Source organism: Corvus brachyrhynchos, unplaced genomic scaffold (genome assembly GCF_000691975.1).
Source record: "Corvus brachyrhynchos isolate BGI_N302 unplaced genomic scaffold, ASM69197v1 scaffold46, whole genome shotgun sequence".
Classification (NCBI taxonomy): Eukaryota; Metazoa; Chordata; class Aves; order Passeriformes; family Corvidae; genus Corvus; species Corvus brachyrhynchos.
Window position 1 is genome coordinate 526,321 of NW_008238838.1, and position 12,391 is coordinate 538,711.

Sequence of the window (12,391 nt, forward strand, 5' to 3'; positions counted from 1 at the left end):
CTGATCAGATGGAATAGATCACCTTGGTACTGGAAGGTTCTCTCTGTTTGAGGATGGATGGAGGAAGTTGGATGTAACAGAATTGGAATGCTGATGTGCTCTGGGTACATGGCTCCATCTGCTTCCTCCTGCCTTCTGGACAGTTCTGTATTGTAGGAAAAACAGGCAAATACATCCAAAGTTCTGCTGAGGGAAGGAAAAACAGATAGAGAATGGGATTTTGGATCTGAGTCTACTGTCAACCTTCCCATCCCTTCAGTGTTCTCTGGAAGTGATTGGCATTAGGTGTTCTGGCATAACTGAAATCTCTGCAAAATTTACTGGTGGGGAAACTGAAATTTTTAAAAAATACCTCTATATTCATATAGATAAAGATATTTCTGTGTATCTTTACTATCGAGGAGAACTTCGAATGTGCTGTTCTTCCTTAAAATGTTAAGCAGCTGGGAAGTGGAGTTGGTGTTGAACTGGTATTCTTTTCATCCCTCTTCTCTATTTTAATGATGTTCCTTATCTTGGCAGATTGCTGACTTGATACTTTAAAACAAATAGATGTGATTCAAAAGCTTGGCTTTTACCAAAGGAAACAACAGCATTTATCAGCTCAGAGCTTGGGAGTTTGGTGGAAAGTCATGGATAGCCCAAGCTGTGAGTGCTCTGCAGGGATCTGTGTGCTTTGGAGAGCTGGCAGGGCAGGGCAGGGCAGGGGTGTCCTCAGCCACTGGTGTCCGCAGCCTGTGACATTCCTGGCAATATGCATTTGGTGGAATCAGAGGCACAGAGATGAGCATTCCCTGCATCCAGGATCTGCCTGTGCCCGGTCACTGCTCCATCAGCTAAAGCAGGAAAGGCAACTTCCAGCCTATACCCAAGCAAATGTTTGTTAAACATGACTCAGGCAGTTCAGTGTCCTGAGCTGCTGGGGAGCAGTGCCTTGCTCTGCTTTAGGGGAGATAATGGAGCAGAAGGGATGAATAGATTCCTTTTGGCTTTAACAACACACTGGGGGGTGCATTTCCCCTCAGCCCTGGAAAGTGTTTGGTATAAAGTTGACACCACAAGCCCACGTCCCATGAAAAGTGATAAGTTGGAAGATACTGCCAAGTCACAAGGGTGTCCCCTGACCTTCCCTGATGGCTGTTCTGTGGGTACATTAAATGTGGGTACATTAAAAGGCTCCTCGAGGAGAGCACTAATGAGCTTCGAGGTGTAAGGAGTGGTGCAGCTGATTCTGCCATCCTGCCCCTCCTCTGCAGGCAGCATTCCTCCTGCCACTCCCTTGGTGCCCTGTTTGTGCACCTTGGGAAGTGACAGCACTTGATGTTGACAGGAGTCTGGGAGTCCTTCCTTGGACACTACAAAAGCTGGCTGGAGCAGGAGTCAGGGAGGAGGTTCCTGTGGTTAAGGAATGTTGGATGGGTGCAGGAGGACTCCGGGAACTCTCTGCCTGTGTGAGCTGGGTGAGAGGAGGAAGGCAGGAAGGAGTTCCAGGTCCAGCACAGCCCAGGGGGGTGGCACGGGGCAGGACTGAGGTGCTGGAGCACCCCGGGTGCTGCCAAATGGGAAACTGGATGTCCCCAAGGGCATCCTGCAGGGCTCACTGGGAATGGCATTGCCAGGATAATGCACTTTCCTCGCCCATATTCCTGCATTTTGTGTTTCCCAGTCCATGCCTTACGCACACAGGGTATTTCTCATGCACGTAAATACCCACATTAATTACTTTTCTCCCTCTACCTGTATTTAAAACACTAGTTTGGCTTTCCCCAGGGAATGGAGACTTTCCTAAAAATCTCATTTGGAGCTGTTGTCCTCACTTGACATCAGCAGGGTATTTCATCCTGAATTAATGTGAAGTTTTAGATTTGGCCTTGATGAGCTGCACTTATCAACAGGCCAACTTTAATTTCTTTAATCAAAATAGAATGTGTGGAGCATCCAGGATATTGTGTATGTGCAGAGTAAAGCTCTTTGCTACGAAGGAATTTCCAAACACAGAACTCCTCGTGCTGCTTAGTTGTCCCTGGATTTGGCTGGGCTGAGGAACCTGATGAAAAGCAGATGGAAAGCAGGGAACTTCCTGCCCTGGGTTTCTATTATGATTTATAATTAGAGGGTTTGATGTGCACAAGGGATGGGGACAGCATTTTAATGGAGCCATAAAATATTGCAGTGGTCTCTAATGCAGAGCAGTGAGTGCAGTTCCACGGAGATGAAACACGGGGAGGGGCAGAGCAGGGTTGGGATTGAGGGCAAACTCTGCTTTTGGAAACAACATTTTCATGGACTGTGGCAGGACGTGCTTTGTACCAGCAGTGATGGAGCCAGGGCCTGGGATAAGGGATGGAAAATGGGCCATACAGAAAAACTGGCCTTTGTATTCAGTTCTGAACAGGCAGAGTGATATGAAAGAATGTCAATTTTGCCCCAAGTCACCTCTCAAATTTATTTGAGAATGAAGTTTGGAGTCAGGAGGTTTTGGAAAGGTACCTGTTGGAGAGGTATTTTCCCTCCTATGTTGGACTAAGCCTGTGCCCTCTTTTTTTTCATGTTCAGTCCTGTAAGAAAATGCTTTTTTTTTTTTCCAGCTGGAATGTATATGCTTTCCTGACTGTTTCTATTTATGTAAAAAACCTTGTGAAGATCTAGGAAGGTTCTTTGGGCTCATCAAATCCCACATTTCTTGAGCACTTTCCTTTTCTCTAAATTCTCCCAGTATTCTTAGTGGGATACAATAATGATAATTTTTTACCCTAAAATATTATATTGAATTGATATCTAATATTCGTAGTTAATATTATCAATTTAGCTGAATTTCAGTGCCAGAATAGGTGGAATCAGCTCATATTCATGAGGATTTTTAGAGCTCCAGGAAAAAGGCTGCATTTGAATTTCAGATATTGAGAGAGAAGTGAACCTTTTCAATATTCAGTGCTGCTCAGAAGCAAAGGTGTGAATAGCTGCTCTGGATTTTCCTTCTAAGTGAACATTTGGGAATTGCCTGTACATCGTGGCTGTGCTGACTCTTCTCATTCTCCTCTGTCCATCTCTTTTTTTGGGAACAGTGTGTTAATGTCCATGTGTTCATGTTGTCCCCACTCATCAGTCACAGGCAGTGTCTCAGCTCTCTCTTTCAGTCCCTTCTTCCTCATAATTGTGGATATTCATAGTTTAGCAATATTTTAACCCACATCTCACACCTTACCTCGTACCTGCAGTTTGTTTTTGTCTTTTCCTAACAAGCAGCATCTTTCTGTGGCCCAACTTCACTGCAATGGCCTTGGCAGGGTCATTTTGGGGAAGGTTTTAGGCTTGGTCTTTGCTGGGGAGCAGCTGCTTTCAGTGGGGAAACACAGAATTAAGCTGCAGTTTGCAGGGGGACAATTAGAGCTGAAGAGAAGAAATGGGGGATAAGAAGGTAATGTTTCACTTTTTTTTCCTGCCCCCAAAATAAGCATTTTTAAAGCCTCAGGAGTCATTCTCACCAGTTCCTCATTTAGGACAAAGAATGAATAACCCAGCTCTGCCCAACTTTGTGGAGGAGTTTTCAAATTCCTGTCTCATCCATTTAATTTAGATTTGCCAGGTGAAGGTGCTCTTATGATACACAACATTAAAAGGAGCCCTGTCAGTATTACAAGCTGTTGTGAATGACTAATTTTCTTTTTAAAACATCAATAACAGATTGATCTGGGTCAGCACACTCGATAGGAATAATCCACTGAAATTTAGCTCTGGATCAGGCAATGGGCTCTGCCCTGACCTCCTGCAGGCTCTGCTCAGTGCTGGAGGAATTTCTTTTAACTGCAAAAATGCAAATTGAGACACATTCACTGAGTTAGAGCTGTTGCAATCACAAGGCCGTGCCTGGTTTGAAACAGGCTCATTTCTAATCCCTGGATAAAAAAGATTGTGGTCAGTTTTTCATTTTAGTAAAAATCAAGAAGAAGAAAGTGCAAATAGAGCTTAAATTCTGCAGATGCCTGGGCTGAGCAGCCATTTGACACTGATTAGAGCATCATGTCTTAATTAGTGCTTTTATAAAGAAAACAGGGGAAGTGAGAGTGTACATAATTAGTACCAGTCTTGTTAATCTTAAGTAAACAAAGCAGTTGTTTAGTGTTCCATGCCACTGTCTCATTAAAGCTGAATGAAATGGAAATGTGCTGAGCCAAGGCAGGGATCCATTTCCAGGGGGGAAGCAGAGAGGGCATGAGCACCCAGAGCTGCCCAGGCTGCCAGCTCGAGCTCCTGAGGGGACAGGAACTGCTCACAGCCCTGCCAGGCCTCGGGACCAAATCCTGCAGGGAATCCTGATCCCTTGGGCAGAGCTGGGCATGGACACGGGGATTGCAGGAGGAAAGGCCAACAGTGGGAGTGTGGAAACTCACTTCAGCAGAGTCCGTGTCCATGTCTGTGAGGGGAATTTCCCAGGCTCTGGGATTCAGGCAGCAGAGACCCCAGCAGGTCCGTGCCAGCCTGCTCGTGGAATTGTTGGGCTGGGAAAGTCCCGCTGTTCCCCAGCACTGCCACGTTCACCTGCAGACCGTGTCCCCACATCCACCCACTGTCCTGGGCCCTGCCATGCAGAGCATGGGGCTGGGGCAGGGCTGGGCCTGCCTCCTCTGCAGCTCAAGGTTTTCAGGAAGGACACAGCAGCAAAACACGAGACTGAGACAGTAACTCTGCTTTTTGCCTAAGTGCAGCTTCTGCTGTAGCACCAGTGGAAATGCAGGGAAATTCAAAGTGTAACAAAATTCAATATGTAACAAGCCCCGTGCTGTTGGGCAGGACAGGGATGCACCTTCTGCTGAAAGGTCAAACATGCAAAACATTGGGGTTTTTTTGAGCTGGGACACAGGGTGGGAATTCCTGGATCCTACTGAATTTCCCAAGTGTTTAGCACCAAACAACCTGAAGGATTGGGTGTGTTGCATTGTGCTGTTCATAGCCCAGCCGAGCTTTGTGTGAAATGAGCCCGTTTTCAGTGGGAGCATGTTTTAACCAGCTGCTTTTTGTTTTGTTTTTTCCCATTTTTTTATTTCTCCCTTCCCAGTCTCCCCTGCCCATGGAGCCCGTCCAGCGTCCTGGAGCTACTTCCCCCCTTGTACGTTTTCACTTATTCCTTTGTCTTCTCCTTTCATTCTTGCCTCGTTTCTCTGTTTCCTTTTTCTTTCCTTCTTCTTCTGTACATGTGGCTCAGGAGCAGTGATGCCCTGAAGGATATTTAGGGAAACCAAAACAAACCTGTGTTCTAAGGTGCTTTTTTAAAAGATATTTGGACTTAAAATAATACAGCAGGGAAAGAACAAAGCTGGTTATAGCTCTTTTCTGGGGGTGATAGAATAATTTTGAACCCATAAAAAGATTGAAGAGATTAAAAAGAAAGAAATTAAGTGCCAGATGGCCAAGTATGAATGTCAGTGTGAAGGAAAGAGAAGGTAAAAATGGCTGATGGGGAGGAATTAAACATAGTTCTCTGAGTTTGTTAGAACATGACAACCTTCAGAAGCCAAAATTCCCTTTTTTTTTTTTTATGAGGGAATGGTGTTTGTGCTTAACATCTGACAATGCCCAAAGTGAACTTGTGGCTTGTTTATTCAGAGTCCTGCTTCACGTTGCCGTGGTCTTTTTTCGATCCTGCTGGTGCTGGTCTAAACCTCACAGCAATAACCTGGTGTCAGTAAAACCTGGGACTGGTCATGTAGATTTATCATTTTTTACAGCAAATGTCTCACTTGCACAAATTGGCTCCCCCTGGGATGTTGTTTGGATCCCCTAAGTCAGTCTGAAAGCTGGATATGCAAATACTGTAGAGAGATAATTATAAAATCTACAATATTCATGTATATATAGACAGATAAATCCTTTATGCACACACCCACTGCCAGCTGCTGGCACAGACACTGTGCTGCTGTGCCTGGAATGTGGGGAAGTGCTTCCCATTCCCAGGGCTCCTTCCAGAGGGACAGAAAACCTGTTCCTGGTGTGAAGATTTGATTTCCTGAGCACCTTCCTGAGCACATGCCAACGTGATTAGATCCCTCCAGGCAGAAGGAGACTCCAGAGGGGGAGAACAGGGTTTGTGTTTGGGATATATCATGGAGAGTGAGGTGAGGCTTCTTCCACTGCACATATCCAAACCCACAGGAGCCAGGGAATACTGAAACTGGGAGGGAGGTTTTAAGAATGGGGGCAGAATTTATTGCTATGACTGGCCATGTCCACTGATAAATAACGTGACAGAAAATTTGGGAGGAATCAGAATAGTGAATCTTGTAAGATCCAGGGAGTTCCCTTTGGGCACACAAATATGGGGAAAAGATTTTTCTTAATGTTTTTCCATTTGTAGAGTCAAGTTCCTTGGATCCCTGAGCCCTTCAGAGATGCAATTCCTGCCAAGGAGCAGCAGCAGTTAAATTCAGATAACACAGGCAGGCTTTAGCCTGTCTATTTTTTCAGGCAGGCTTTTTTATTAGGTTTCTAACACAAAAACAAGGGATGGCCACATTTCTGGTTATTTAATGTGAGTGGTCAGTGTTGAGTCCCCTTCCTCTCTCAGCTGTGAGAAGGAAGATTCTGACAACAGAACAGCTCCAATATTTTTGCTCAGAGCTATGAGGCTTATTAGTGGTTCTGCTTGTTTTTCCTGTGAAATTAATTCCTTGTGACAGCTCTGTCCTTTGTGAGTCATGGAATTGCCACAGAGATGGGAAACTTGGCTGTGGCTGCTCTGAGAGCACCACTGGAGAGCTGGGAAACCACATCCTCCCATGGCTGAGCACTCCTAGGCTCTGGGGCTGGGTTATGATATTCCTGTGTCCCACAGATCATGGCTGCATGACTTCTGCTGCCAGGAATTTAGGAATAGTTGTGCTTTTTAAGTGTGGCGGATTTGAGGTCCTGTTCAGGTTTTGCTGGTGCAAAGGGGAAGTTCCTTTCTGGGCTCATTGAGGGACAGAAGTTCTTTTCTGGACTCAGATAAACGAGCTGAGCTCTGGACAGGGAGGCAGGGGCTGGAAGAGGGTTTTGTAACTGGGACAAAGTGCCCCTGACCACAAGCCCAAAATCTTTGGCTTCCCAGCCACAGCAAAAGCTGTTCCTGTGCAAGCTGTTCTGTGTTGAACATCACTCATTTCTCCTCTCCATGTGCCAACCCAAACTGACATCTATTTTATAGAATTTTTAATACTCTTTTTACAGTGAAAACTCTGCTTAGGGTGGTCTGTGCACAGCATCCCAGAATCCCAGACTGGTTTGGGTTGGAAGGGAGCCTAAAGATCATCTGGTTCCACCCCCTGCCGTGTGCAGGGACTGGAATTGGGAACTGGCCTGCACACACTGTGCTCTCTCCTGAGCCAGCTCCAAGCCCAGTTGTTCAGGCACCAGCAGCATCCACTCCATCCCCAGCAGCTCAGTTTTCCAGGGATTTGGGTGTTCACTCAGCTTAGTCCAGCTCACCTCATGGTTTTTGCTGTTCACGCTGTGAGCTCAGTGGATCCCCTCCCTCCCACTCCTTTTTGCACACAGACATTGCTGGGGAAGAACAATTCAGGCCTAGAACAGCCCAGAGAAGCCCCAGCTCTGCATGCTCAGCACTGAACTCTGGATTTCTCCAGCTCTGTCTCTCTAACTGCTGTCTCTCCACGTTGAATTGTTGGACTCCTGCAGTCCCTCCAGGAGATATTTTAACTTTGTCCTCTCTCTTGCCCTCTGTCTGTCCCTCTGCCCCCTGCCCTGATCCTGATTATCAGACTTGGAGATGGATAGTGTAAAACCAGGCTCTGCATTTGTTACCGAGGCTCTGAACCAGTCCCACCTGAGCTCAGGTAGAGCCTGTTCTGTGCTACCCTAACCACATCTAACCCTGTCTGTGGTAGCAATAACCACTCACTAACCCTGCTTGCTGGCAGAACCTAGCTGTAGTGTAATAAATGGTGAAATAGAGAATTAGTAATTTTTTTTAGTATTAAAAAGCTGTTGGGTAGAAAAGCCAGTGCCTGGTTCTGAGAACCCACCTTCTCAGGGGCAGATTTTCTTCAAGTGATTTCCAGACCCAGTGAGTGAATCCAAATCTTCAGGTGATGCTCAGCACACCTGGGCCTTGCCTTGTGCACACCCTGCAGTATCAGCAGCCATGTGGGTGGTAGTCTGTGTATCAGAAATCAGCTTCTTTTCCCCCCCAGCTGCTGCATCTCTAAATATAAAGTGTTCTTCTTTTCCCAGCCTTTCAGTTTGAGCCTCACTATCCGAAGGGTTTGCCAAACCCTCTGTAACCACGCTCTGGAGGGAAGAGCTTGCTTGAATAAGAGAGGGAAGAAATGTGGTTAAATATATAGTTTTATGGCAATGGAAACAGCCCTCCTGTGTGCCCAGTGCACAGTGAGAGCAGAAAACAACTGTGTTGTGTTGTCATTGCCATGACAACATGGCTGTCACTATCAGAACTGGCATTAGGTGAAATTAAAGTGTTCCAATGGAACTGAGGAGCTGAGATGTGTCCCTGGTACATTTTATGTAATTAAACATTTAATCCTCAGTTATTGAGAGGTATTTGACAACAGACATTTCAATTGATTTGCTTTTTGTGTTAAATCATACCTGGACTTTGTTTCTCTGGATCTCCTAAGTGCTTGGAAAGAGAATGTCAGTGGGATTTTAGGGGAGGCAGAGCAGCAATGTGTGGGAGCTTTATTTCTAGGCAGGGCTTGGCACCAAGGCACATGGCAGAGTTCTTGCACAGGCTTCAGACAGTGTTGTCCCCCGTGTCCCTCTGTTTCACCCAGTCCCTTGGGATTGGGGTTGAACTGTACCTTCCTAGAGGTCATCCCAAGCTGTTCCTTGGGTTAAACGAACAGGTTATTATTGGATATTTGATATCAAAGCAATGCTGATAAATGCAGCCAGTCAGAGCTCATTTGAGTCCTGCTGTCCACAAAACCATGGAATCAGGAATACCCTGAGCTGGACCCACAAGGATCAGCCAGTTCTACCCCTGGCCCTGCACAGACACCCCAAACTCTCACCCTGTGCCTGAAAGCATTGTCCAAATGCTCCTGGAGCTCTGGCAGCTGTGGGGCTGTGCCCATTCCAGGGGGAGGAAGAATCTTTTCCTGACACCCACTGGTAGAACATTTCAGTTCATGAAGGAGCCACTGCTTGTGCAGTTCAGTGACTGAAGTGCTTGGTAGGTGCCAGGCATCTCTTCTAATTGTATTTGAACTGATTGCAAAGCTTCTTGTGGTTTAGGTGTAAAGCTCTGCCTCTGCTGCAAGCCTTGTCTGGATTCCCATTGTACCTTCTCCGGTCACCAAAGGAGGATTTATTTTTAAACTAGGCTTTAGGGCTTTATTTCACTGCCATCAGAAGTGCTGGATGCTTGCTTTGAAAAAAATAGTATTATTTTGCTGGTAGTTTGGCTCTTGGATACATTAAGAATGTCAAACTTCACCTTTCGTAAATGTGTTGCATTGCTGGATTTCAGTGCGGTGCGCTCTGGAAAGTGCTTATTTACCCTGAATTGCTCCAGTAATTACCTGGCTTTAGGAGAAGGGGATTTATTGCAGGGACTGCCCAGGACTGTAAGACTGTTTAGTCTTTTTAGGTCTTGAAATTTGTAGCGCAGACCAGAACTGCAGCAGCATTTTGCTGAGTTTCTCATTTCCTTGGAGTCTTTTTCTCTTTGCTATCCCTCCCTTGTTTTAAGCAATTTGTCTTTTGTTCCTTCCCATTTTTTGGCAGAAATAGAAAGGGATGAGAGCTGTGGGCTGATCTGTGGAAGTGCTGCTAAATAGAGGATTCATCTGGTCCTCTCTGAAATTTGCACCATAAAATCTGTGATTCTGCTGGAAAAGTAGGAGTTGGAGAGAACAGCTCCCTGAGCCTGTGTGCTGGGGACAGACATGGCAAAAATTCTGTGTTCCCTGGGCAAGCAGGGATGGGATGTAGGAGCATCCCAAAAGCAGCAGCAGCAGCATCTGTCCTGCCTGGGATGAAGAATCACTCACAGCCCTCTCTGGGGGACTGGATTTGGAGAAAGTCCCGCTGTGTTTCAGCCAGCCAGGCAGCACCAAGTGTGTTGTTCTGCTTTTCCAGCAGTAGTTTGGGAGAAGAAACCAGCAGGGCTCTGGATCTGGGTCTGCTGCTCCATTCCCCCTTCCCCTACAGGGCACAGGATGCCCTTGGCATTCCATGGAAGTGCAGCATTCCCAGGACCAGCTGTGCAGCTGAAGCTCTGAATGATCTTCTCAATGTCCCATTTCCCTTTTGCAAGGGGCCAGGGTTTGGATGTTCCTCTAGACCTGCATGAAAATCCACCTGAGGAGTCTCCATAATGTACCATGGTAAGAGTTGCAGGTACACAGGATGGCAGGGAATTGCAGTTTTGGGAATTCTTCACCAAACTGGGATGAGCAGTGGATTTAAAAGGAGCAGTTTTAGAGTTAAAAAGTGTCAGATATTCTTTCTGCACCCTCTGCCTATGGGGACGTTTTTATTTGCAACTTGCTTTTGCCTTTTGCCTTCAGTGGCAAATCTGAAACACTTTTCCTGTCTACCTAAACAAAATCTCTAAACCTTGGCTAACTCCAAGGTGAGAGACGAGAAGAAATTGTATTTCACGAAGTTCCTGAGGATGCAGAGCATTAGGGAGTCAATGTATTTTTTCTTCCTCTGTAATCCTTTAATCCTTGAACAGTGCAGGTGCTTCTGACAATGGCAGTGAGACCCAGGAGTGCACTTTGGCAGTGCTTTATGAACACCCCTGGCTGTTCCTTACCCCCACACTGAGGAGTTTTAGGTGATGGTGATGCAGTGTTTGCAGTGAGAACAAATCCATGTTTCTGTGACATTTCCTGGGTGCTATGGAAACTGTCTGGGTGGTTCTCAGGAACTTGTGAGTAAGTTGGTTGACATTTTCTTCAAGAGGCCTGGATTTGAAAGCCTGGAGTGGAAGAGCAGGATTTGGGAATTAGTGCTGTGTCTGGAGGGCCCAGGGGAAGCTGGAGCAGGGGTGGAGCAGCAGGAGCAGGGCAGGAGATCCATCCTTTGGAGAGAAGCTGGACTGAAACAAAAGGGACCTGCAGGCTCAGGGACCCAGGGGCAAGAGGAAGGTGCCCTTTGGTTCTGCTGTTTCATTTATATCTTTTTTTATTTTTTAGCTGAACTCAAATAGAGTTTTCTGATCTATGAAAGCCCTGCTCGAGCCCTCCCAGCCCTGAGGGGAGGGATCCTGTGTCTCCTCAGAATGTGCCATGAGTGCAAAGCCAGTGTCCCAGGACAGCTGGTGGACACCAGTGTTGTCCTGTGGGGCCATCAGGTGCAGGCTGAACCTGGGGATGCTCCGGGGACCTTCTGCCTTCTCTGAACAATCCCAGTAAGGCACAGGTGGAGGTGTCAGTGAATGAGCCTCTGTGTCCAGCCCCCAAGCATTCAGGTTTTTCCATGGAATAGCTGAGTCTCCTGGAAGTATGGAAAAGATCCCACACAGAGCTGGCACAAAAAACCCCATCCCTGCCCACCACAACCCCCTGTCAGGGTCCAGGCTCCTGGCCTAGGAGCCCTTCAGTAGCTTTGGGGAGCAAGGGGAGCAGCAGAGCTCTGCCAGTTGAGGAGCATCCTCTGCTCCATCCCAGCTTATCCTGCATCCCCACGGGGAGGCACTGCTGGTGTAATTACAGCGCTGGAAATCAGCCTCCAGGCGCAGGGAAATGCCTGAACACCGGTAGAGGGAAGAGCCAGATTAATTCCTGTGTTCCCTACAGTGCAGTTTCTCCTTGTGTGTGGTCACCAAGGCTTTGGGAAGAAGCTGAGCCCATAAACAGCAGCTTCAGGCATCTCACATTTTGACAGGTAATTTTGTGGTGAGCCGTGGCCATGTTTCCTGGGGAATATTAATTGGAAAATAAAAGGAACAAGCGTGGTGTGTGGATCTGTGCACAGTCTGTACACATCAGTTCATGAATAATTACAGAGATCTGTGTTCTGTGCAGGTAAGAAAGAGCTGTGTTGAAGTTTGTTATGGGAACATTCCCGGTGTTGGAGAGGCTGGATCCCTCCGAATGGGCAGAGTAGTGTGAAGCACAGCAGTGAAACTTGGCTGAGTGCAGGGTGTTGGAAGCACCAGTGTGCTTTAATGAGGCCACTTTCCTTTTCACTTGTTCTGTGCTGCTTTCTCACTCTGCCTGCTCTCCACTTACTCAGGTTGGGGGGGCTGTTATTTTTAAACAGGATGTTTTTTCCTTTCTCACAAGCTCTGTCAAAATGGGACTTAACTCTAATAATAGTTGGCTTGAGCAAAACTCTGCAGTTATGCTAAAAGCTCTGAAATCATGGCAAGAGGGAGTTTGTTCTGCTCTGCTTTTCCTCCTCTTTTCTCCTGAATAATTTTGTA

General features: G+C 46.6%; 1 protein-coding gene across 1 annotated transcript in view; it reads left to right on the forward strand.

Moving 5' to 3' along the window:
• ARHGAP32 (Rho GTPase activating protein 32) overlaps positions 1-12,391 on the forward strand; it is a 176,095-nt gene that overhangs the window by 111,294 nt on the left and 52,410 nt on the right. Inside the window, exons 12-13 of the mRNA XM_017738338.1 lie at positions 5,057-5,107; positions 7,755-7,829. Coding sequence (XP_017593827.1) covers positions 5,057-5,107; positions 7,755-7,829 — 126 coding nt within the window. The remainder of the gene's footprint in view (positions 1-5,056; positions 5,108-7,754; positions 7,830-12,391) is intronic.